This window comes from Rattus norvegicus, chromosome 18, assembly GCF_021556685.1.
Source record: "Rattus norvegicus strain SHRSP/BbbUtx chromosome 18, alternate assembly SHRSP_T2T, whole genome shotgun sequence".
In the NCBI taxonomy this organism is placed as follows: domain Eukaryota; kingdom Metazoa; phylum Chordata; class Mammalia; order Rodentia; family Muridae; genus Rattus; species Rattus norvegicus.
Window position 1 is genome coordinate 56174533 of NC_141551.1, and position 26216 is coordinate 56200748.

The following is a 26216-nucleotide window of genomic DNA, read 5'->3' on the forward strand; positions in this document are numbered from 1 at the left end:
GTGAGGAAAAACAATAGCGACCTCAGAGGGCTATTGTGAGGACAGAGCTGGCTTTGCGGTAAAGTGTTTAGTAGAAGGCTTGCATGCAATGGAGCTGAGTGGCTGGTTCCTCTTTTGCACATGTGGTACCCAGAGAAGCCTACCTGCTTGTAGTGAGTCTGGTTGTAGCATCCCAGAGGGGGTTAAGTTGCTGTTTGGACCCCTTTGGAGCTGTGGGGAAACTTGCCAGGACTTATGTTCCTCATGAGACGGGCCTCTTTGGGTTTCCCAAATGGTGTGCTGTATGCAAACCCATGGGGCTTATCTGCATCTCTGTGTAAAGCTGAGGTTTCCTTCAAGAAGCCAGTTTGTTTGTGCGTGCCAGCTTCCACCAGTCCTACACCCAGCTGTCCCAGTCTGCCCTTCCTGAGGGCCTATCCCTCTGGGTTAGGTTGGCTTCTCCAGAGATAGAACCAGCAGGCTTGTACATGTCTTAGTGTGTCTGTGTTTGTGTGTGTGTGTGTGTGTGTGTGTGTGTGTGTGTGTGTGTGTGTCTGTGTCTGTGTCTGTGTGTGTGTGCATTTGCATATATAAGAAAGGATTTATTATTTATGATACAAGGAAGACCTATGGCCCAAAGCATCTCAGGGAAGAAAGGGATCAATTCACCGACACTTTCAAACTGCGATCCATCAGTCCGTCATCGTAGGAAGTCAAGGTAGGGACCTGGAAGTCATGCGGGGATGCTGCTTACTCAGCCTACTTTCTGACACCATTCCAGACCACCTACCCAGGGGTAACACAGTCCACAGTGGGTAAGGCTCATCCACATCAATCATTAATCAAGAAAACACCTTATAAACTTATCTGAGGGCAATGCTATGGAGGCATTTTCTCAACCACCATCCCCTCTTCCACAGTAGGTCTAGGTTAACCCCGAGTTGACAAAACCAACCATTATGCTAGGTGAGTCTGAAATCCACAAGTGTGATGGTTAATTTTTTTTTCCGGAGCTGGGGACCGAACCCAGGGCCTTGCACTTGCTAGGCAAGTGCTCTACCACTGAGCTAAATCCCCAACCCTGTAATGGTTAATTTTATGGGCCAACTTGACTGGGCTAAGGAGTGCCTGGATATTTTTTTAAACACTGTTCTTTTACATAAGGCAGTCGTTGGATGGGATTCACACTTGAACCAATGGGAAGACTGTAAAGCACATGGTCTCACCATGGAGGGTTAGGGTGGGAGGCTGGGGGATGGGCGGCAGTTCATCCAACCAGTCAGATGTAAGAAGAGTTGAAAAAGCATCCCAGGAGGGAAGGAGAGTGCTTCCTGCCTGCTGCCTCGGAACTGTGTTATCTGCTTCCTCGTACCTTCAGATTTGAGCTAAAACATTGTCTTTCTCGGTTTCCAGCTTGCTGATCTGAATGGTCAGGAGCCAGTTCTCTGTGTACTAAATAATAGTAAGCAAATATTATTTATATAATACTTTATGTATACAAATACGTAAACACGCACAGACACACTCACACGTCTACATAGATGCTCATAGGCACATCCTGCTGGTTCTGTCTCTGGAGAAGCCCACCTAACCCAGAGGGATAGGCCCTCCGGAAGGGCAAACTAGGACAGCTGGGTGTAGTGCTGGCAGCCTGGCATGCACAAGCAGACTGGCTTCTTGAAGGAAACCTCAGCTTTGCACAGAGATGAAGACAGGGCCATGCCTATCTTGTGGGATCGTCTCTTACCTAGTGCAAACTCATTCTGAATTTCAATCTCATCCACAAACGTGCCCTCAGGCCAACATTGGTGTCCGTGTCTGACCCAATACCAGGGCCAGAAACAGACCACGTGTGAACATGGTGCCAACCCCATAGCAACCGATCCGTTTTCCTAACAACCCCACAAGGAAGGTTCTAGAAGAATCTGAGTTGTCCAGGATCACACAGCTATTTAAGAGGAGAGCTGGCTAAGAACCAGGGCCCCTGACTCATTTTCTAATCTCACCGCCCTCTGTGGCAGGATGCTCTTGCTGGCTTTAGAGGGATATGGAGTCTTGCGAAGGGTAGGTGGCCACCCTGGTTACTCAGCAGGGAGAAGGAGTCCTGTTCATGCCTGTTCCTGCCTCACCAGAGCCATCTGCCTTCCACCTCGCCTCAACAGCTCATCACAGGAAAACACCACACAAAATCCCTCCCCTGGATGACACATCATTGCCTTCCTCCCAGCCTTGGCCTTGCCCTGGATAAGGAAGGGCACCCCTCTGCTGGATTTGACACTGAAGGGCCTAGCTTGGGAGCACGATGTAGCATACAGGATCCCTTGTTCCAGAGTAGTCCTACTGTAGGCTAGTCCTATCCAAGGAAGGTGCTGATCCCGCTTGGTCGGGATCCAAAATCACTTTGCGGACCTCTCCTCAGCTGCAGAGGTGGGAGGTCACTTAGTAGTATCTGCACGCCCAGGAAGCCAGAGCAACTTCTGAGGCAAAGCATTCGACTGGAAGGGTCTCAGTGCAGCCAGGCCTGTGGTCAGGGAAGGCTGTGGTCTGGCGTAACCACCCACCCTTTCCGGTGCAGGCCTCAGCGCCTGGGGAAGTGGCTCTGTGAACAATGTCTCACTCTGTTCTTGGCTAATTCAGCTACACCTTACACCACTCCCCCACTTATCCCCCACAGATCACATCTTCTGCCCCCAAACAACCCAGAGGCCACACACTCCGTACCTCTGAGCTCTCTGACACAACACATGGGTCAGGGCTGAGGTCTGAGGATTAGGGCTGGCACATCAGTAGAGCGGAGCTACAAGCATCCATCCAGCCTTCCTCTCTCTCAGCCAGTGCAGCTCCTTTGTGCAGTTCACAGGCAGGTGAGGGCTGAGAGAGGGCTCAAAGAAGATGAGCAGTTTTCCTCCTGTAAAACAGTCTGGAGCAAACCAACCAGAGACAAGGCCAGATCCCTGTGCACCCAGAGCCCATGGTAACAACCACTGCATCAAAATACCCTTTAAAGTTCCGAAGGCATCCTGAGGTCAAGGGATCCAGGGGTGCTGTGTGGAGATCTCAGCACACACATACACACCCATCCCTGGGAACCAAAGCCTGCCCACAGTCTGCCTTTTTCAGACATCTTTGGGAAGACCCCTGCAAGGACCTGAAGTATTCTGAACCAAGGTCTCCACCTTCACCTGGAGAGGAACCTTTGTCTCCCACAACCCAGCCTGAACCCCAGAGCCCGGCTCAGAGTACTTTGGGAATGTGTCGAGTTGGGGTAAGAGTTCCAGTCCTGTTCCAGTGCGCTCAGCCTCATAGGCCTATGGGTCACCGGCCCCTTCCCCCAGCCCTTAGAGCCACAGGCCCCAGGCCAGGCCTGGTTTCCGGAGCTGCCGCCAGCAGGGCCAGCCACACCACACATGGTTTTAATCAGTAGCCTGACTGAATGAATGGTGCCTTGTGCAAGGGCCACAGGGCTCACCTCCAAGGCGGGGCAGGCCAGGTAGGCAGCCTCAGGGAGGGTGGGGTGCAAGGAGACCTCAGCTGGGGAGGGGGATTGGGGCAATGCCACAGTACAGCACAACAGGGACGAGCCAGGGCCTGTGTTCACACAGAGGGGTGAAGTTCCAGCCCTGCCACCCACAGTCAGTGTCTAGGCAGCTGAGGAAACCTCTGAGCCTCAGCCCCACCCTGGCATAGAAGAAGAGAGCTCCCGGCAGGGCAGGGAGGACTCTGAGAAGTAGCACTTGGTACACAGCAAGCACTTGGTATGTTCAGCCCAACCTGTTGGAGGGCAGGGACAGGGGACCCACAAAAGTGAGTAACTAAGGGTAGTGTGCTTCGAGCAAGGTCAGAAAGTTGAAGTAGGTAAAGGGTTCCCGTTACATCTGTGGTTCATTGGCTCCAGGGCCCCTTCCCCTGAGGCTCTCTGCTCACTTCCAAAGGAATTCACCTGAGCCTAGTCAGAAGAGACCTCCCGGACAGTGACAAACCAGCTACCCTCCTCTGCTGCAGCCAGAGCTTAGATGACAGGAACACGGTCATCCGTCGTTCACGAACACTGCTGGGTGTGGCACTCTTCACCCACACTCTTCCGGTTCTCTTTTGTCCACTTGACACAGCTGGGGTGACCTGGGAAGGGGGACTTCACTTAAGAAAATGCCTCCATCAGATTGGCTTCTCAAGCCTGTGGGGCATTTTCCTGATTAATGACTGATTCGGGAGGGCCCAGCCCACTGTGGGCAGTGCCACCCCTAGGCTGGTAGTCCTGGGCTGTACAAGAAAGCAAACATAGCAAACTGGGGATCGAGTGGGTAAGGAGTATCCCTCCGATCCTTCCTCTCCGTCTCTGCTTCAGTTCCTGCTGCCAGGTTCCTGTCTTGAGGTCCTGCCTTGGCTTCTCTCAATGCACTGTGACCTGGGATACGTAAGTGAAATAAACTGGAGGATGTAAGCAGAATTTCCTCTGGGTGCTGGATTTGGTCATGATATTTTACCACGTCAGCAGATGCTGAGCTAAGACCCACGTTATGGCGAGATCATCTTGACCCTTGGCCCTTCTTGTATCTGACAAAGCAGGAAAAGGTAAGTAACCTGGCCATTCACTGAAAGAGGGCTACAGACCACCCCAACCTGTCAGGGAGCATCAAGTCCCCCCTCTCAACCCCCACCTCCTCCCGGGGGGGGGTTCTTCAGAGAAGCTGAGGATGCCTTTTCTGTGGGCCTCCAAGGACAGGCTGTTTTACTCCCAATCACCCCGCCCAGTCTCCACTCTGTGCACAGGACCTCCCATGTCAAGGCCGAGGGCCACGGATTTGTATCTTTCATCCCACCTCACCCAGCACCCCACAGCCCGTAGAGAAAGGGATCCTAGGTACCTGAGATGGACAGGAGTGGGGAGATGGGAGGGAAAGGCTCTGGAAGGCTCAAATCACACTGATGACTCCTCACTGGACCAGAGTCGGGGGAGAAAATACAGGCTCCATTCCCCTCACACCCCACAGGCTCCTCACTCCCTGCTCTGTCTTCCCGAAATTACCACTGTGCTGCCTAACTGCCTAACTGTGAGGCCAGTCACACCTCCACCCTGGCTCAGAGGGCCCCACTAGCTCCTCCTCCACCCCTGCTAACCGTCCTTCGAGGCCCAGCCAGGCATCCCATGCACTGTGATACTCAAGGTCTGACTGGGTGAGGCCCCTCTGTGCCCCACAGGTTTCTCTTTCTGGTAGCAGAGCCCAGGGCTTCAGGGAGTTACCCCGAATTCAGAATCCATTTCTGCAGACGAAGGAACTGTTCTAGCCAGCAGAGAGAAGACACCCATCTTTACGGACTGGCTTCCCTTGTACCTATTCTGACCCAGCCGCAGCCAAGCTATAGGTGACAGGCTCGTGTCTTTTGAGTGCCAGCTAGCTCTTAGGCTCTCAGAGGTCTCCAAGCTCAGTGCGAAGCCGTTTAAATGTGTCACTCTCTTCTACATGGCTTGGGACATCCCTCTAGTCGTGGTACTCCTGTAAGAATGGGGCATATACAGCTCTCCAGGGGCCCAGAGTTACCCTCAGCCTGCTTGGCTCTTGATACGATTGGTCAGCCAGGAAGGAAAGTTTCTCTGGTGTGGACACGCTCAAGGGCTTGACCACAAGAATGTTCAGCATGCTTTTGTTTACAATCCAAAACAATCTAAAGTAACCCACATAATCAATGGTTAAAGTCTGGTGCCTTCACAAAACCTAATCCCACAGAGGGGAGGTTACATGACACCAAGAGATGGTGGAAATGTATCTCAGGGACCAGGGCTGAATATAAAATTCTTGGGAAGAGCTGGCTCCAGGCAACTCTGTAAAGAAAGCAGAGGATAAAGACAGGGGTGAGACAGGGGTGAAAGGGGCTTGCAGAGGCGCTAGGGGTCACAGGCAGATCTGCCACCTCAAGCCCAGGGACTGTGGGAGATCTAGCAGTCATAAAAGTTAGGAGACCACAAAATGGGGAGAGTGCTGGTATCTGCTGGTGCCTGTACATCAGCCACCCTGAACACCGTGGGAAGCCTAGACTAACCCAATTTGCACAGCACCGTGAGCAGGGCTTGATCCCACTGCTGGGTCACTTTTATCTCGTTTGTGTGCTTGGACTTCCAGAATGATCTGCAGTGAATGTGTGTCACCTGTATAAAGTGTGCGTTTTGGGATGTGCACGCGTATGTGACTGCATGTGAATGTGTGTGTGTGTGTGTGTGTGTGTGTGTGTGTGTGTGTGTGTGTGTGTGTGTGTGACTAAAGGTTGAAAACAGGTGTCTTCCTCAGTCACTCTCCGCTTCTTTGTGTTTCTTTGTGGTACACAGTTGCTCACTAATTCTGGGAATCACCCATTCAGTGGAGCTGGTTGGCTGGAACCCCAGGAACCCCTCTGTTTCCCCTGGGATTCCAGGTCATAGAGCCATGCCCAGCTTCTACATGGGTGCTGGGGATCAGAACAGGTCTTCATGCTATGTAGCAAGCACTTTACCAATGAGACATCTTTCCTGCCCCCTTTATGCTTTAGTTTGAGAATTGGTGTAGTTCTTTTACGAGCTTGTGTTACAATGGAATGAGAATAACATAATTTGATGTAGCAGAAAAATATTTAATATCACGTAAAGACTTTGATAAATATTCTGATTAAAAGAAAGCTTGCGAAGTACAGTAGAGCTGGCCAGTGAGAAGGCTCAGCAGGTAAAGACCCTTGCTACCGTGCCTGACAACCTGAGTTCTATCCCTATAACTCCAGCGCCATGGGATCCAATGCCTTTTTCTGGCCTCCTCAGGCACCAGCAGAGATGTATGGCTACACACACACACGGAGAAATAAATAATAATAAACAATCTTTTTAAAGCTTTATTTAAAAAACTATAGTAGTTGTTACAAAAACAATTCTCTGCCAAACACTGAAAGGTGAACGGTGGTCATTTTAGGGATGTGGAACCAGGACGTCGGCACTGGCTAAATCGCCTGTATGTTCTGCATCGTCCACATGGATATTTATAACTTTGGGGATTAACATGTACATATGTGAGCATGCGTATCCCTTAAGGGAACGATTTGGCTCGAAGTTTTTGGCTGTGCTAAAAGCACTCAGACTGTACTCCCAGGCTTTGCCTTGACGCTGCCGCTGTTCCCATCCCCACACAGACGTTCACACCTGCTTCTAATTTGCGCCATCTTGCTGCCCTTCCCAAGTCCTTCATAAAAGATCTGAAGTCTGTGTTGGAACCAGACAAGGCAGAAGCCAGGGCTTGGGTTCCTATCCAGTGGGCGCCCACCACCCCACATCACCTCCTGGGGAACTGTTCCAATTACTGGAGACTCAAAGCAGATCCAAAGACAGAACTATAAACACCACAGGCAGAGGCCCATAAACATCTGGGTAAATGACTCCAGCTGTGCAGATGGGCCCTGGCCCTCATTCACACTGGGACCGGAGGGGACTGGCTGGCCACAAGGAATGCCCTCTGATTCTTCCTTAGACCATGAACTACCCAGAGTTACAGACTTGCTGGGAGAGCTGCACAGGGTGAAATCACATTCAAGAGAGTAAGAACATGGAGGCCAAAGATTCTCAGCCATTTAAGGTGCATTACCTATGTATAAATTGGGGAAGAAAGGCAGTAACAAACTAACTGGACATGAGTTCTAGTACTTTATAAATAATTCACAAGTCAATGCCCAGGCATAAATTCTCACAATTTGTCTATACTATACTAGGTATACATAACAAATTGGTAACATAAATGTATGCTATAATAAACTAATTTTCTTTTTGGAGACAATATCTGATGTACGTTGGTCCTAAGTCCCGGCCTTCCTGCCTCCACCTTTGAAGGAGGTACTGCAATTACAGGCATGCAGCATCACACCCTGCTTGCTGGTACATCTTTTAATGTTGATAGAAGCATCTGTGGGTATCTTCAATGGGAGAGCATGCAAAGACAAGCCAGGGGGACTTCCTGTAGGAAGGGAGCTAGAAGGCCTGAGTGACAGGCAGATGAAGCCTCCAAAGCTCTAGTGGCAGGTAAAGGGGAAATCTGCGGGTTAAGGAGCTCCTAAGACTCTTGTGGGGAGGCTCATCAAGCACTCTGGGCTAAAATGTCCAAGATTCGCCAGTCCTGGAGCTCTAATCCTGCCTACACAACAGAATCCCCGGGGAGCGAGGTGAAGCCTAACTGGCTTGCATGCGACCAGGAAAATCTGAGCCAGGCCAGCAGGACCTGAGTTTCTGACTGTGTACCAGTTGCCTGATGCGAGCCATCTGGCCTGGTGGGCATTTGGGAACCTCTGCTCTGTGGATGGCTTGTGGGATAGAGGGCGACCCACGATTCCTGCCCAAGTCAAACCATCTGACCACTGTCAGGCAGTCACTGTCAGGCAGCTGGACGTCACCCCATGTTCGGGGAGTCCTCATAGGTAGTTAGGGTTCCAGGATACCCTCAACCCCCCACACGCACACAGATAGCTCACACTGCCTCCCCTATCTCAACATCCTGAGTTCCGTGCCAGGGGCTGGAAGCTTCTCAGCTGCTCAGCCCAAGAGCAGGTACAAAGGCTCTCAGAGCAGGGGCAGCTAGGGGCCCAGGTAGAGTCAAAGACACAATGTTCACCCAGAAGCACAAGACTCTGCACTCCAGCCCTGGCAGTGAAGTCAAACAGCACCAACGAGAGCACAAACCCACACAGAAGCCATTCCAGAAAAAGTGCCCTGAAGGGTAGAAAGATTCGTGCAGGGAACAGGCCGGGGATTGTCCAAGTCGGTCCTCGCTCTGGCCCAGGGTACGGCAGGAGCCCCACCTCCTGCCCACATCACAGCAGTTGACCTGGGCTCCAGCAGCGGAGCCCGTCCCAAACCTCCCCTGGCACGCCTGCAGACATCCGCCCTCCTCTACGGCTGGTCATGGGACCTTCCCAGTCCTCCCTCTGAATCCTACAGGGCGGGTGTAGGCGGGAGTGAGGGACACGTTCCAATCCTGCCTCCGAGATCAAAACCTCCTTTTCTAGATGGCCCTAGGCCACGACTTTCTTAAACGAGGTCACACCTGGACAAGCCATTCTCTGCACACCGGCATTTCCACCTATGCTCTTTGTTGTGGTCTGTGAGAATTTCGGAGCAACAGAGCCGGGCACTTGGCAGCCAAACTGAACAATTAAGTTCAATCACAGAGTTCCAAATGGTGGACAGACTGGGGACTCCTATGAGTTTTTTCTGACCTCACATGGGCTGTGGCATCCATGTATGAGCACACACGTGCACACAAATAAGTGAAAATCATTATTATTATTATTATTATTATTATTATTATTATTACTACTACTACTACTACTACTACTACTACTACTACTACTACTAGTGGGGCTGTTTTTTTTCAAGACAGGGTTTCTCTGTGTATCCCTGGCTGTCCTAGAACTCAAGAGATCTGCCTGCCTCTGCCCCCCAAATGCTGGAATTACAGGCGTGTGCCACCACCACCCAGCTAAAAACATTTTCAGAAATGAAGTTTTTAGCTGGGCAGTGGGGGGGCATGTACCTTTAATCTCAGTGCTCTGGGAGGCAGAGCTAACGTCCAGGCCTGCAACCCCTATCTATACTTGATAAGGTACCATCTGAAGCCATCATGAGTTACATAGCAGGACCCTGTTTTAAAAAATAAAAAGTAGTGGGCTGGGGATTTAGCTCAGTGGTAGAGCGCTTACCTAGGAAGCGCAAGGCCCTGGGTTCGGTCCCCAGCTCTGAAAAAAAGAACCAAAAAAAAAATAAATAAATAAATAAATAAAATAAAAAGTAGGGTTGGGGATTTAGCTCAGTGGTAGAGCGCTTGCCTAGCAAGCACGAGGCCCTGGGTTCGGTCCCCAGCTCCAAAAAAAAGAACCAAATAAATAAATAAATAAATAAATAAATAAATAAACAAACAAACAAACAAACAAACAATAAAAAGTAAAAAATTACATCAAAACGGGCCAGCAAGATGGCCAGCCGAGCTGGTAAAGGTGCTGACAAGCCAGGCGACCCATGTTGGATCCCTGGAACCTACAAATGGAAGGGGAAAAGCCAACTCGAGAAAGTTGTCCTCTGATCTTCATGACATACATGTTAATGCATGTGTGTACATGTAAGCCATACATTTTTAAAGATATGGCCTCACTCTGTAGCTGTGGCTAGCTGAGAACTCTCCGTGTGGACCAGGCTGGCCTCAAAATCACAGAGATCTCCTGCCTCTGGCTTACGAGTGCTGCCACCATGCCTGGCAAAAAACAGGAGCAAGAACAAAAACAAAACGCCCTTTATCTTAAAAACTGTATTAAAATGAAGTTTCGGTAGATGCTACAAGATACCTGAACTTTATAAACACCATGCTGGGGGCTGGCAAGATGGCTCAGTGGGTAAAGGTGCTTGCCACAGGAGTCTGATCCCTAGAACTCAGGAAGCAGAGAACCAACTTCACAAGGTCGTACTTTGATCTCCACATCCATGCTGTGGCATCCATGTGCCTGCACTTACATACATCATGCACACTCACAAAGGAGTAAGAAGAAAGAAAGAGAGAGAGAGAGAGAGAGAGAGAGAGAGAGAGAGAGAGAGAGAGGAAGGAAGGAAGGAAGGAAGGAAGGAAGGGGAAGGGAAGGGGAAGAGAAGGGGAAGGGAAGGGAAGAGAAGAGAAGAGAAGAGAAGAGAAGAGAAGAGAAGAGAAGAGAAGAGAAGAGAAGAGAAGAGAAGAGAAAAAAAGAAAAGAAGAGGAAAAAGAGCTGGGCTGGAGAGATGGCTCAGTGGTTAAGAGCACTGACTGCTCTTCCAGAGGTCCTGAGTTCAAATCCCAGCAACCACATGGTGGCTCACAACCATCTGTAATGGGATCTGATGCCCTCTTCTGGTGTGTCTGAAGAAAGTGATGGTGTACTCATGTAAATAAATCTAAAAAAAAAAAAAAAAAAGCTAAGTGAAAGAAACCAGGCACAAAAGCCCTATCATACAGAATTTCATTCACATGAAGTGCCCGGTGTCAGCAACCCACAGACACAAAAAGCATTAGCCATGGTGGGTACACTCCTGTCTCAGTTCTCTGGAGGCTCAGGCAGGATCCCAAGTTCAAAGTCCACCTGGGCTGCATGAACAGACCCTGTCTCCAGGAGATAAACGGAAGGAAAGAAGGGGGAGGAGGAAGAGGAAAGAAGGGGGAGGAGGGAGGGGAGGGAAGGAATGGTATAATGTTGGGAGAAGGAGAGAAGTAATGAAATTGGCAGTGATAGTACACGACTCTTTATGCACATTGGGATTCTGTATCAATGTCTGAGCTACATTCCAGCCCACGAGTCACTATTAAATGGTGCTGACCTATGCGAATGGCAGTGCTATTCCTCCCTCTTCCAGCTTTTTAAGAGTTTGAGGGGGGGGGGGGGGTTGGAAAGATGGCCCAGCACTGACTGCTCTTCCAGAGGTCTCCCTGAGTTCAATGCCCAGCAACCACATGGCGGCTCACAAGGGATCGGTGTTGATGCTTCCTTGGGGAACTGACAGTGGTGGCTCCTTAAGCACTCTGCTTTTCCTTGCTGGGAAGTTTTAGGGTTTTTCCATTTGCTGGGTTTGAGTATGGGCTAGGCTTGTAGCTCAGTTTGGTGCTCCTGTAGCATGAAGCCCTGGGTTTACTCCTTAGTACCGTGATCTCAGAGCTTGAGAGGTGGAGGCAGGGATATCACAGGGTCGTCATCCTCAGCTGGACAGCTCGAGGACAGCCTGGAGTCTTGAGAGTCTGTCTAGAAGAAAAAAACAAAACAATCACTTCTCCACCTTGTGGCTAAGACCAAGTATTTGATTGGCTGGTCAGTGGCCAGCTGGTTGAGCGATCTGGAGGGAGAGGGCTTGCTATCTAAGCCCAAGTAGGCCTCAAACTCGTGATAATTTCCCTGCCTCTGCCTCGAGTGTGTCCCAGTATGCCATGCTCTTGCTGGGAGTGTTTTTCTCTCCTGACTCTGTCTACTGGATGGCCCATGGCTTCTGGGCATCTCTAGGAATCTGTCCACTTCACCTAAGCTCTCGGGTGTGTTGCTGTGCAGCTGTTCCTGTGGTCTCCCAACCTCCTTTTATTTCTGTGCTAGCCAGCAGCTGCACCTGTACTCTAAGGATCACTCAGACTCCCAGATCACCAACCCTTCAATTCCAAGAGTTCTGGGAAAAGCCATCAAATATGGTGTTTCTATGCTTCTGTGCAGGACGGCCCCTCTGGACCAATGTGGCAGTGCCGCTTCAGGCTCAGGGATGGGCTGTATGGACTGGACACCAGGATCTAGAGAAGACCCTGGCACACTTCCTACACAACAACTGGCTTCTACAATGAGCTCTTCAGGTTCAGAAGCCTCACACCTCCCAGAAGGCTGTTTTGGCTTCTGTTACCCAAGTCACATTTTACAAATGGGGAACCAAGTCGCCTGCTCCAAACCACAGGGCTGATATCTGGCCAGATATGAGATCAGATCTATCCTCTTGAAATGTTTTGATGGCTATGCTAGCAGCTTATCTTTCACAGGATGATGCCAGGATGGGGCAAAGGCTCAGAATGGCAGGCTCCAACTTCTCCACACACCGTGACACAGGAGCCTCTCTCCCCGCCCCCCCCCCCACCCCGTACAAGGCAGAGGATTGCCATGCACTGGTGCCTAGGAGCTCTGTGAAAAGGAACAGAGAATGACACGAAGAAAACAAACCAGGAGAATGTTTGTTTGCTCGGCTGCTTACAGGAATAAAATAATTCTGGGAAGATCTATCTACAAAGCCAGCTGTGGTGGCTTCCTGTGGAGCAGTGCTCTGGGGACGCGCATTAGTACACCCTGCTAAGCTTTTGCTGGTTTTATTTTGCTGAAAATATATTCTTCTAAGGTCCTAAGGTGGCCCATCCTAGGCTGCCTGTCCAGCCCTGTGAGAACAGAGTCAAGCACAGGGAGTCGTCCCACTCTGTCCCCAAGGCCAGAGCTGTTTGCCAGCCTCAGCCCCAGGAGGCAGGACTACAGAGGGGACTTTTGACTTCTGTCAGCCACACTGGCCATTATCAAAGATCTGCGGACTTCAGATTTTCTATCTGCAGGTGTGACCATCAATCTCAGGGCCTAGTTACAAATACTGAGAGGACAGCTCCCAAGAGCAGATAGAGTGCCTGGCCAACATGCGGGGGCACCTTTGTCCTACGTGTTTAATGTCCCCCAGCCTTAGTGTAATGCTACCTCACATTAGTAACCACAAGCCCAGTCTGGAGATGAGCGATCACCTTCGAGAAACTGGGCTGAGAGTGCCCCCTGGTGGGCACATCCTAAACTGTACCAAAAGCACAACAAAATCCAGCTTGCTTTCCTGTTAGCCCGAAATATTCCAGTGTGCACTATGTAGACAAGGCTGGTCTCGAACTCATGGCAATCCTCCTGCCTAAGCTCTCAGGTGCAGGTATAACAGGCATGAGTCACCAGGCCCAGCTTCAGTGTGTACCCTAGACAATGTCCAACTCCTAAATAGGATAACAGCAGAAATCATGGTGTCATTTTTGAGAGAACACTATTCCCTAGACAGCATAGTCCAGATTCACAAATTGACCTTCATAGCTGGTTATCTAATGGCCCAGGTTTGTTTCTGGGGTTGTCTGTGGCAAACGAATGCCAGGTCAGTCTTCTTCAGTTCCTAGCCTTGCTGTTGTTGGGAATTTCAGCAAGTTACTTGGTGAAAGGTCTTGATGGTGATGTGTTTCTTCCCCTTGGATGGTGATTTCACAGGTAGAAAGCTAGGTCCTCAGGGCATTTCATCAGGGGCCGCATGATGTCAGTCTTTCCAATATTGATGATTACGACTCCAAACCCCACCACCATCACCCCACCTGGGCACCCACCCCACCCTACCCCTGTGAGAGAGGAACCAACCTTAAGGGGAGCTGGTTTGCCTGCAGTCAGTCAGGTTCTCAACCTGGAGGGCTTCGCAGATGTTCAGAACAAACGACAAAGGCTTCCACCAGCATCCTGGGCCTGCTCAAAACCCTTCCTAGAAGGAACCTGAGGGCTGGGTGGGGGCAGCACTGCCCCCCCTCCCCCCGCAGTGCACCATTCCAAGGCAAGCTGCCCTGAGCCCCCTTTCCTGCTTCTTCTAGAGTTTTGGTTCTGCAATCGATGTCTCAGCAGAGGCTAAAGGCCCCTTAACTCTCCTAACTCCCCTCTCCCTCCTCCGGAAACGGCCAGGGCAGTAGGTTTGATGGGGGACACATTTGTATATCCAGTGTATATAATCCAACACTCTCATTACACAACCGGTCACACCGTATGGATGAGTCACAAAGAAACCGCCCAAGATTCGGAGACTGGGGCAATTAGTGTGCATGTGTGCAGATGTGAATGCAGGTGCACACAAATGTGGAGACCAGACACACTGTCAGGTGTTGTTAGCCGCCCTTCTCTCGTTAGTCTGATGGCCAGGCAGGCCTGAACGACTGGTCAGCAAGCCCCGGGTGTCTCTTCCCCTCACTGGAATTGCAACAAAACCAGATTATCAATCAATCAATCAATCATGAACTCTGAGGCTTAAACTCAGGTCCCAGCGCTTGACTGTCACGTCATAAGGATTCCCTATCAAGGAGTGTTCCTGGTACTTTGCTCTTATGAAACATCACCTGTGCTGACTTTTTTTTTTTTTTTTTTTTTTTTTTTTTTTTTTTGTCAACTTGACACAAGCTAGAGTCATTTGAGGAGAGGGAAGCTCTTTTTTGAGAGACTTTGGATATTTTAAAGAGACCAAACTTTTAAATGCTCTGGTGACATTAACATGGTATCTTCGGGCCAAGAAAGAAGAGGTTGTGATGTAATAGTGCTGTATTTATGTGTTGCGGTTTAAAAGGGTGTCAGCTATGTTAGTTCTCTTGTCGACCTGACACAGCCAGTCACCTGAGAAACTGTCCCAGTCAGACTGGCCCGTAGGCAGCCTGTGGAGCCTTTTCTTGTTGTATGACCTAAAGGGCATAGCCTGCTGTAGGTACTGCTACTAGGGCGGTGGTGCTGGGGAAACTGAGCAAGCCGGGAAGCAGCACCGTTCTATCATCTCTGCTTTAGTTCCTGCTTCCAGATTCCTGCCCTAAGTCCCTGCTCTGCTTCCCTCAGTGATGGGCTGTGAGGTGTGCGCTGACATAAACCATTTCCTTCCAGGTTGCTTTTGGTCATGGTGTTTATTGAAGCAAAAGAAACCACACTAGAAAACTACCCGAAGGCTTTTCTGTAAAGTCTCTTCCAGAGGCTTGGGACACTTGGTTAACGTAGTGTGGTGCGGTGGGGTGGGGTGGGGTGCAGTGCAGTCTAGTCAGGCTAGAGGGTCAGAGGGACTTTGGTTCACCAAGGTGTTAGCATTGTGCAATTCTTGAGAACACTGCAAACAGATGGGCTAGGTTTTTCTATTTCACAGAATCATAGAATTCCAGAATAGTTTGAGGATAGATAGGCAGACAGAGAGATGATAAGATAGATGGATGAATGGATGGACAGACAGATGGACGAGAATAAGCTGAGGTGCTCATTCTCACTCCAACTAGAGCACACCTGCCTCTGCTGCCTTCCTATTCCGTGACTCAGGAAGCTTCCTCAGTGTCTTCACAGCATGGCACAAACCTCCTATCTCCACCTTCCCTTGGAGTCGAAGGTCAGACACAAGAACAGGACCCATACATACAAACAGAATCCCATTTTATTAGCAGTTAGTTCAAGATTGTACATTAATGGAGGAAAGTTCCCACATTTAACACAACCCAAAACGGCTGGTTCAAGAGCCCTCTTCAGGTGAGCTGGGTAGCATGCCCTCTGCGACCCCTCCCCACCCCTGCAGGGAAGGAGCCCTCTGCCTGCTTCCCACACGTGCCCCCCACCCACTCAGTTGGCCCTCTTCTCTCCCCAGGAAATAACATGAATTTCATGCACAAATTACAAAAAGAGCCCTCTTGCCCATAAGAAAAGCTAGCTCAGTCATAGAAAACCCTTTCCTCTGGGATCCTCCTCCAGGCCAGGGAAAGAGGCTGAGGGGAGGAGCTTCTTAGGTGAAACATTGCCGGGAGTCTCCCCTGGCCTTCCCGCTGGCCCTCAGTCACTGCCCTGCTGCTCAGAGCCCACAGACAGACAACCCTAACCCCAGCACTGCATGGGAGGCCTGGGGAAAAGGGGTGGGGCAGACTCTCAGCCTCAGATCACAGCCGAGTCTTGCGTGGACATGAAAACCCCAGCTGAAGCCTTCATCTCCTCATTTTATGGAGGAAGACTGACGTGGCCACCCACTGTACCCAGTCCTCTCACACCTCAGCCCAGAGGAGGCCTTTCTCTGTCGAAGCCCTCCCTGTCATAGCTTGAGGTCTTGTCTCTGCTCCAGTGCACACTGACCAACGAGAGAATGAAGACCCCACAGAACAGAAGCAGGGAAACCAAAACAAAGACAGAAAGGGAAAGAGATGGAGAAAGACAGATGCCATGCTTAGCATGGGGCAGCCCGGCTCCTCTAAGCTGTGCACAATTATTCTGACAACTCAGTGCCCAGCCTGGCTGGCCTGCCATGGTCAGTCCAGCAGGCCATCCCACCCAGAGCCCTCAGCCCCTATCCAATGTGATGCTGCTTCTTTGGGGAGCCCCTTCCCCTCCTCCAAGCTGGTTCGGCCCTCCCTTCAGGTGGCAGTGGAAGGAGGCACACTACAGGCAGGAGGGAAATGCCACATCAGCACAAAATATAAAATTGCCCTTGAAAGCCGGTGGGCTAAAGGAGGAAACATCAGACCTGGAATGTGGGATTTCTATATGACAACACACCCTCTGGCCTTAAAAGAACACCATTTGGGGATGGAAGAGGTGGCACACACATTTCACCCCAGAGCTCGGGAGGCAGAGGCAGGTGGATCTCTGAGTTCCAAGCCAGCCTGGTTCACACAATATTTTCCAGAACAGGCAGATTTACATGATGAGACCATGTCTCAAAAACACAAACAAAATACCATTTTGAACTGGGCCTTATAAGTGCAGACATTTAATCTCAGCTTTTGAGAGTCAAGTGGATCTCTATGAGTTCCAGGGCTAGCCTGGTCTACATAGCAAATTCCAGGCTAGCCAGGGCTATATAATGAGACTTTGTCTCAAACAAAGAAAAAACAAAAAAAACCAAAAAAACAAAAGGTTTTTTTTTTTTTTTTAAATCTGATGGGCAGAGGGAAAACTCTTTAGCTTTCAAAGAAACTTGTAAATAAAATACAATGTTCTTGGGGTTGGGGATTTAGCTCAGTGGTAGAGCGCTTGCCTAGCAAGCGCAAGGCCCTGGGTTCGGTCACCAGCTCTGAAAAAAAAAGAAAAAAAAAATACAATGTTCTTTCCCTGACTGGATCCAATACTAAAACCAGGTATAATGGGAGGTTGGGGGCAACTTTAGGTACAGACTAGACAGTGGCTGTTAGTGGGAGGGGACTACTGTCTTGGCTGTGGCACTGGCTGGTCTGGTAGAAGGCCCTACCTCTTAGGGCAACACCAGGGATAAGCAGTCTCCTGATACTGCACCTCACACTTAAAACACAGGTACGTGTAGACAGAGAGGAAACAAACTGGCCAATGCTCCTTCAGTCTAGCTGAAAGGTGACTGGCAGTCACACACCAACGGTGAGACAGTCCTGAGCTTGCTCTTGCCACTAACACACCTATGGGGCTCTAGGGTGAGACAGGCCAGCAGTTTTCCTCCTCTGGAAATGAGCAGACTCAGAAGCACCCACTGCTCATACATCGATAGGGGTTTGAAAGGTCCATTTTAGCTTTGTCCTCATCCCCTATGTTCCCCAAGGTGCCTGCCCCATAGAAAGCTCTAGAACCTGGAATGAATGAGGCAGCTGCAGGTGAGCTGCACCCACAAGGCAAAGGCTGTTGGTAGAGACTGCAGAAGGGACAGGGAGGAGGGAGTGGCCTGATCAACCCAAGTGATTTCCCTCAAACTTGTTTTTGTTTGTCTAAGTGTTTTTAGTCAGTCAGTGGACATTCTAGTTGAGAGCAAGACCCCATATCTACAAGGTGTGGCAGTGTCTGGGCCCAGCACTGAAAGGGACACAGCAGCAATCTCCTCCAGGGTTTTAGAAGGAAATGGACCAGAGAGAACCTCTTCCCTGCTCTGCCAGGGTCTCAAACCAGCTTGCTTCCACCAGAGGCCAGAGGCAGAGACTAACAGGGCTGCATGCTGTACCAAGGCCACTCCAACCACCCTAACTCAGCTCTCACATGGTCTCACACAGAGAGTAGCTTTCAGAACACAGGAGCCATCCTCACTGACAGGTGGGAGGTGAGGCTAAGGGCATGCGCTCTGACCTAACCCTGAGTCTGGTTCTAGCTTGCTGGCAGGGCATTTGAGCATGCCTCAGAGGGACTGTGTAGGGACTAAGATCCACAGGTTCCAAGACCCCAGTGAGAAACACGATGTGATATGGCTCTCTGCACACCAAAACCATGCATGCAGGTCCCTCTGAGCATTCCGCACCCTCCACCACAGTGGAGAACTCCAGAAGAGAATAGCTCATAATGAAGACTACCCCAGCTCCCAGGATGGATGGGCTCTGGAAACAAGAGAACACAGCAGGAAAAGTGCAGGTCTTGGAAGGGAAGGCTCGAAGGCACCTGGCTAGGAAAGAATGGTTTGTCCCCATGTCCTGGAATGACCACAGCTCTGTGACTGAGGGACAGACAGGAACCTAGAACACAGTGGGGTCCTCAAGGTGGGCTCAGAGGCAGTATGGTACTGGAAGAGCATGGGGCTCAGAATCAGGAGCCTGCTTCTAACAGCTCTGTGACCTTGACCAAAGCCACCTCCCATTCCTGGACCCACCTTGTGCCCATCGTCTTGGGACCCTTCCATGCCCAGGAAGCCAGAATGTCCTGGATGGCTGGTGGACACTGGACTGGCAGTTGAAGGGATGTGAGGGTTGCAGGAGAAGAGGAAACCCAACCTCAGTCACTTCACATTGTGAAAAGGTGGACAGAAACAGAATCCAAACAGAAAACAGCCAAAGACCCTGTGTCTGCAGGGACTAGAGACAGTTCTGTAGGTCCCTGTGGGCACCCCACTCCAAGGCAGCCCCTAACCTAGCACCATGTGATGGGGGAGGGGGAGGCCAGCTCAGGGCCCCAGGGCCCCCAGCCCAGGCCAGCCTTTCCTTGTGGCCCAAACACCCCACGGCCACTCAGCTTTGTAAGGCCAGACTATTCTGGGAGAGTTGGTCTTCTTTCCATCTGTGCATCTCTGTTCCCTCCGCAGAAGAGGGCAGAGGGACCCTTAAGCCATCGCCCTGAGGCCTAGGCGCTCACAGACACTCACCTTCCCTTCCACCTCATTCTCTAGCATTAAGATACGACATTCTTTGAGGCTAGGGCTTGCCACCGTTGTGTATGACTGAATTAAAAACAAACCCAACCAAAAAAAAATATAATATATATATATACACATTATATATATATATATATAAAACACAGTGTGACCCCAGCACCCAGGGTATAAACTCTGGCACCAAGAAAAAAAAACACAAAATATTAAAATACTTTAGCTTCTTAGTATTTGGGAGGTTGGGGGGGTCTCTGGGGACCCTCAGCCACAGGTTGCCAGGCAAAGCAGTAGAGAGCAGTGCTGCTGACTCTGCTTGCCTGCCGGGCCGAGGCGGTGGCTGGGAGACAGTATATGTACATGGGAGTATGAACACTGGCAGACTCCTGACTCGCCTCAGCCTTTACCACAGGAAACACCACAGGTCACATCCAGGTGAACAGGACAGGGCCAAGGCCCATGTCTCTGGGCCCAGTGGCAGGGCAGTGGCCCAGGGCCAACAAGAGACCATGAGCACTAGGTGGATACAATAGGGACCAGAGAGTCTTTCCCCCAAAGGGGAGATGAGATTGATACTAATAACCCAAATACTGAGTCGTATGTCCTCTCAAGATGGCCACCCTCACATTCAATCTATGAGTGCATCTGGGTGCCTACCTAAACCCTGGCGGGGCCTGGCTCAAACCCTCAGGGACATGCCCAGTCTTTCTCTCTAGTTGGGCGAGAGGCCCAGCTGCGCTCCTCTCCCTTACTGTCTGGAGGACAGAGAAATATGACAGCTAATACTGAGGGGACATCCTGCTGGAGCAGGGGTGGTATGACACAGAACAGGGCAGGACTGGCCGAACACAGTGAGGGACAGGAGAGAGTCTCCAGGACTCCTCCTACCAGGAAATGACCTTCCACCAACAGGAAGTGCTCTCCCCAGGCAGGGAGGCTGCGAAGGAACGGAATGGACCTCTGGTCCCACAGAGGTCCCACAGCCACACATCCAGCAGTGGATGCTCTGAGGCGCTTGCAGACCTGCCTGGGCTTCCGGCTCTGGTGGGCCTTAGCAGGGTATTGCTCGTTGCTCCTGGCTGGCTGGGGCCAGCATCCTTCGAGGCAGGTCAGTCTGGCTCAGTGTGAGGCAGGACATCCCTGCTAACACAAGCGTTCTGGCTGGCTGTGGTGGCCAAGGCTACCTGGTGTTCTGGAGGTCTTCCCGCAGCCAGGTGGGCAGTGTCTGGCCCATCTTATACAGCAGCTTAGAGAGCTCAATGTTGTGGTCCCGGTAGTAATCCTTTAGGAAGGCTCGGGACTGCAATGGGAAGAAAGCTGAGGTGAGGGGTGACATGCCAGTATAACTGCCTCCCACAACACCACACTCTGTCTCTCCTATAAAGAAACCTCCGGACAAAATGCTCACGTAGGAGGAGCACCAAAGCACAATACCCAAGGTCAAAACCCACGGGAGAGAAGAGAGCATTCATCAAAGCCAACGGCAAAAAGGAAAAACAAAACAGGGTCAATCTGCGACCCTGTGACCTGAACGTGCTTACAATGTTCTCCTCTGCAAGAGTGGCCCATCTCTCTCTTGCACCGGTTTAAATCCTGGGGTATGGCCTTTAACTCTACCCTCTAGTCTACAAACACATCCCTTGCTCAGAACGTCCAGTGCACGTGTGGGCACTCTGCTTAGACTCTACTTCCTCGTGTGTGGAGGCCATGCTTTATTCATGGCACCCACAGTGCCACCCATGCTAGAATTAATGAACACTTGTTCGACTACAGCAACACTGACCAGAGCCCAACCCCTATCCTTCTCTAGAGAATGACTGCTGTGTAAGAGGTCCCAAGTCACTGCCATACTCAAAGGTAAAGAGAAAAGATCCCCCCAAAGAGGGACCCCTCCCACTCAGCACACTGGCCTGGGACTAGAACCCCCACTTACATCCAGGTCCATCTCTGGATATTTCCGTCCCTTGCTTTTTCCCAGACACTTGGTTTTTCCTCCTTCGAGCAGCTGGCACCAAAATCCTTTCTTTGGGTCAAACCTGAAGAGGTTGGAAGCCTGTAGGTGAGTGGTCTGCCCTCCCTCCTCAAGGCCACACTCTTGTCCTAGTGTATGTGGAGTCTCCCCCCCCCCACACACTATGTGAATATGCTGGCTGATATGTGCCGTCTGTAGCTCACACTGGCTTGAGCACAAGCCTGCCTCCCAGAAAGGCATAAGGACGAAGCTTTACTAAGATGGCTCAAGCCATCTTAACACTCACTTTTCTGCTAAAGAGTCATCATCAGGGAAGACTTGCATGTTTGCTTACTAACGTGAATCAACTCTCCTTGTCTCTCCCAGTCATTCAAGCCTTTGTTTTCCTGGCCCAACTCTGGGCCAGGGAAACTGCCTCATGCAAAGGCCAAGGCTACACTTACGCCAAGGTTTTATGGTAGTCAACCGTGCTGGTCACCCCGAGGAATTTCTGCACTGTGTCCATCACTTTGGCAGGTTCTGTTCGCAGCAGTTTGCCATCCAAGACCAGGATCTAGAGACAAAAAAAGGAAAAGGGGCTATAGGATTTGCTTCCCTCACAGTGGCAAAGGGTCATGCCCACTGCAGCAAGAATAGCCTGGCTATAAACACAGGGCCCTGAGCATCCAGAGTTCACCCCCTCCACCACCAAGCCATAGCTCCTCCTCCTCCCCAATCCCCAACAGGGCTGTCCAGGTCCCTTTAAATTAAAGCCACTCCCTTCTCCAAGAGGCAGGGCAGGCATCTACCTGGTTGGCATGAAAGGCGCTGAGCCAGCGTTCAATATGAGTGGCATACCAGCCGGGGACCAGGCATCGGTTCTGGAGGGCACGCAGCTTTGAGGATGCGTCAGGGCCAGCTGTGATCACCTCATGGAAGGTGTACTTTAGGGCCACCGGGTCATCATGGGCCCGCTGGTGCTGCAGGCAAAGGAAGAGGATGGGGACATCACAGGTTGAGCAGAAGCAAGCAGATGGCCTAGGCTGATGTCCTACTTCTACCTCTCATTGCTTCAGCCTCAGGGAGTCATTAACCCCAGAGCCCCAAGTTCCATATCTTTGCACGATAGGAGGTGTATTACATCAGCTTCCCAAATGCTCTTCATTGGCACAGTCTCTGAGACTCCTGGCACTCCGGGGACCTGCTCCCCAGCAAGCACCAACAGCAATCTGGGCTTCTATACAGTGACTCTACTCTCCCACCCTGCTCCCAAGACAGTGTGACATAGTCCATGCTGGCCTCAAACTCACTGTGTATCTATCTGAGGATGGCCAGTGACCTTGAACTGATTCAGTGCTACGATTACAGGCATGTGCAGTGTAGAGCTCAAACCCAGAGTCCTGTGTACACTAGGCAAACTCTACCCACTGAGCCACATCCCCCAGCCCTCATTTTTTCTTCTTACAACAATTTTCTAAAACCCAAGTAACAAGGAAGCCTCTATGAAATGGAAAACTAGAGTCAGTTGCTACATATAGAAAACACCTATTGATAACCTATTGATAGAGAAACATAATGCAACCACATTCCCAGTGCCAGCTAAATGACACAGTGCTGCCTCTTAGAGAGGACATGAAAGTCCTTGACAGACATTGGATGGACTGACGGAATTCACAGAAGGGGAGATTCCAGGTTGGCCAACCTGGAATGCTGTAAGTCACCAACCAGCAGATCTCAGAGGTCAGAGGCCAGGGACCTGCCTATGCTAACTGACCCTGCTCATCACCGAAGATCACACACAGCTCAGGGCAGGGCAGGCTGGGTAATAATGTACATAAAGATATATAAAAATAGCCTCTGGTTCTCCTGACTTTTTGAAGACAGACCAGCTCCCTTCCTCTCCTCCCAGAACCTTCTTAAATTCTCCCAGAATGGAGCAGGCTCTTTTTCCTTATGAAGCCTGCTCCCCCGATCATGGACAGGAAAGAGAATAAGGCCCTAGGTTTGCAAGGCATCCAAAATGCCATCTGTGATGGTGAATCTTGGTTGTCAACTTGACGTAATCTATAACCAACAGGTAAGCCACAGGGAGACCCAAGGGACCTTCTTGATGAGCTATCTGCAGTGGGAAGACCCACCCGAATGTGGACAGGGTCTCTCGGTGGACAGAAAGGAGGGAGGAACCCAGCCTGGCTTCTGCATGTCTGTCTTGACCCTCACTGGCATGTTTACCTACTGCTACTACTGCTGTGGTCGTTTCTGTGTATCAGAATTCAACTTCTTCCTGTTCCAAAATGTCAAGTGAAGACCAGCAGCTCTCCATGAATCCTGCAGGCCTTCAACGACAGACTGGGATTGCTGGGTTCTCACCACTCCAGTGTGAGAGTCACGACTACCCAGACTAGACCACTCAGAATCTATCATGTGAGCCAATCCAATCGGTTCTGTTCCTTTAGAGAACTCTACTACTCCACCACATGAAACCTATGTAAAATACATACATACATACACACACACACACACACACACACACACACACACACACACACCCTTGTCAGCTTTCTAGAAAACTGCTGTGGAGTTCAAGGAAGGAAACAATGCTGCTTTGTCATTGGTACCAGGCAGCACTGACTGGACCCATGAGAGCACCCTCAATCCCTACATGTCCCACATGAGTGGTGTACACACAGAGGAAAGAGAAGCTGCCTGCTGCACTCTGGCTTCCCCATTAAGACGAACGGCAAGACAAGGTATAAACCAGCATCCCAGAGAACAAGAAAGGGAGGGCTCTCTACCACCATGGCTAAGAGTGGGAGTTCTGAGGGAGGAGAAGATAGGAACCCTGTCACTACACAGGATTTGCAAGGCCCCAGGAAGCAGCCACTACTGTAAGTAGCTAGGAGGAAAAACCTCCCCAGCCAGGACAGTGTATACCTCCCAGGTACCTATAGGATAGTGTATACCTCTCAGGTAACTATAGGACAGTGTATACCTCCCAGGTAACTATAGGACAGTGTATACCTCCCAGGTACCTATAGGACAGTGTATACCTCCCAGGTACCTATAGGACAGTGTATACCTCCCAGGTAACTATAGGACAATGTATATCTCCCAGGTATCTATAGGACAGTGTATACCTCCCAGATAACTATAGGACAGTGTATACCTCCCAGGTAACTAACTATAGGCTGAGGCCCAGGTATTCCACAGCCTGACATTGGTCAAACCCAGTCTGATGGCTTCTTGATGCACATGGCCAGGAAAGTAGCCTCAGGCACCAAGGCCACTTGATCACAGGGCCTGGCAGTGTGGCATACTCCCACAGAAAGAGTGAGAAGACAGGAAGAGGGGAACCCTTTCTAGCCCCATGCCAGGGTGAGAGGCATTCCCATGAGCCCAGTGGAGCGCACGCAGAAGTCAACCAGGCAGAGACTCGGAAAGGCCTGGAGCACACACCAGGCAGCAACAAGAAGGCCTCTGTCTGGACTTTATTCTGCCCCAGGTGGGAGCTGCCTTCTTAGATCCCCTTAGGAGGGATTCATCCCGCCCTGAGTCCCTGCTCCCAGCTACCTATCATGGGTAGGAAACCACAGCCAGCATAAACTAGATGGCTGCTTTTGGAATCTAGGTTGCCTCTAAGTTGATTCACCCTCTGCTCTCATGGCTATCGGAGTCCACGTGAAGCCCGGAGTGGGCAGGTAGACAGATGGTGCTGACATTCAACATCAATTCTGTCTGCCACCATTACCAGACCAGAAGCACCACAGAGGGAAGACCATTTTCACCCATCACACCACAGGCGATGTGCCCAGGGCCCAACAGTGGTTCTTGCTCAGTGTTGCCCGAGTAAATAGACGGAGCCACACCCTACTCGAGGACTCGGCCTGGCCCACTCACCTGGTACCAGGAGTAAGCCCGGTCGGCTGGATTGATGAGGATGGTGAGAACCTTGGCCTTGGGCAATAGGGCAGCTGCTCGCCGTGGTGCCACTTCTGAATCAAAGTAGTTGGCACTTTTTTCAAAGTAGAAGTCAGAGGTGGTGTTGGAGGGAATAGGGAAGAATTCCATGTACCTGCAGGAAGCCCAGAGACAGGACTCAAGACCAAAGTCTCATAAGTGAGAGGCCCCAGGAATACAGTGTGGCAGGGTGACAGTCACTGTAGGTGGACTTTCCTCAAAAACCAAGCAAGGCACACTACACTGCCCTAGCCAGCAAGGACGTGGCTCTGATGGGGATTCTAGAAGGAACTGACACTCGGCAGTCTCCTGTTCCAAATTCACCTCTGTTCAGTGGGTGTCATGGAGTCAAAAGTCTGGTGATTCTAAAGAATGTGTGGAAGGCTGTAGGAGAAAGGACTCTGCAGCTCCATAGAGGGACCTGCTGGCCCTGACTCCTCTGTCTCTCAGGACAAGCTGGGCTCAGAGTGACTCCCATCCAGGAAGGACATGTCCAGGAAGAAGGATGTCCTCTGCCACTTCTGGACTTACAATGGTGTTTCCCAGTCACCTTCTGCCACTCGTACAGCTCACACTGGACCTCTGTGTATGAGCCCAGCTTTACGTCTAATGCCCTACCCCCCAACCCAAACAGTCCAGATCATCCTGGGGATACCAAGAAGGAAAAAAGTACACCCTAATTAAAAAAGTACGGGGTTGGGGATTTAGCTCAGCGGTAGAGCGCTTGTTTAGCGAGCGCAAGGCCCTGGGTTCGGTGCCCAGCTCCGAAAAAAAGAAAAAAGAAAAAAAAAAGTACATATTTTTTCAGTGATCCTAAGAACCTTTAAACAGACCTCCTAGGACCTATCAGACCTCCATGCCCACCCCAGACCTACCTATAAAACAAAGCTAAAGTCTTGGGAATGGGGTCAAGGAGTCAGCCTCTCTTATTTTAGACTGACTTTCTTCATCTGTAATACCTGACTCAAGAAAGCTCAGAAGACAGAAGAC

At 50.7% G+C, this 26216-nt stretch overlaps 1 protein-coding gene and 1 long non-coding RNA gene across 8 annotated transcripts in view; one reads left to right on the forward strand and one right to left on the reverse strand.

The window, feature by feature from the left end:
* The first annotated feature begins 4077 nt into the window (after positions 1-4077).
* On the forward strand, positions 4078-12748 carry LOC120098275 (uncharacterized). The gene is made up of 3 exons (XR_015643031.1): positions 4078-4393; positions 4475-4551; positions 12193-12748. It is a non-coding gene; the product is annotated as an uncharacterized LOC120098275 (long non-coding RNA).
* A 2916-nt stretch (positions 12749-15664) lies between these two features.
* Ndst1 (N-deacetylase and N-sulfotransferase 1) overlaps positions 15665-26216 on the reverse strand; it is a 62364-nt gene continuing 51812 nt past the window's right edge. For 6 of the 7 annotated variants that reach the window (XM_087592656.1, XM_087592659.1, XM_087592655.1 and 3 more), the window contains exons 11-15: positions 25167-25341; positions 22079-22249; positions 21734-21843; positions 21252-21354; positions 15665-20618 (exon numbers count right to left, since the gene is read on the reverse strand). In XM_087592656.1, coding sequence (XP_087448782.1) covers positions 20499-20618; positions 21252-21354; positions 21734-21843; positions 22079-22249; positions 25167-25341 — 679 coding nt within the window. In that variant the 3' untranslated portion in view covers positions 15665-20498. The remainder of the gene's footprint in view (positions 20619-21251; positions 21355-21733; positions 21844-22078; positions 22250-25166; positions 25342-26216) is intronic. The other variant, NM_024361.2, reaches the window with a different exon arrangement.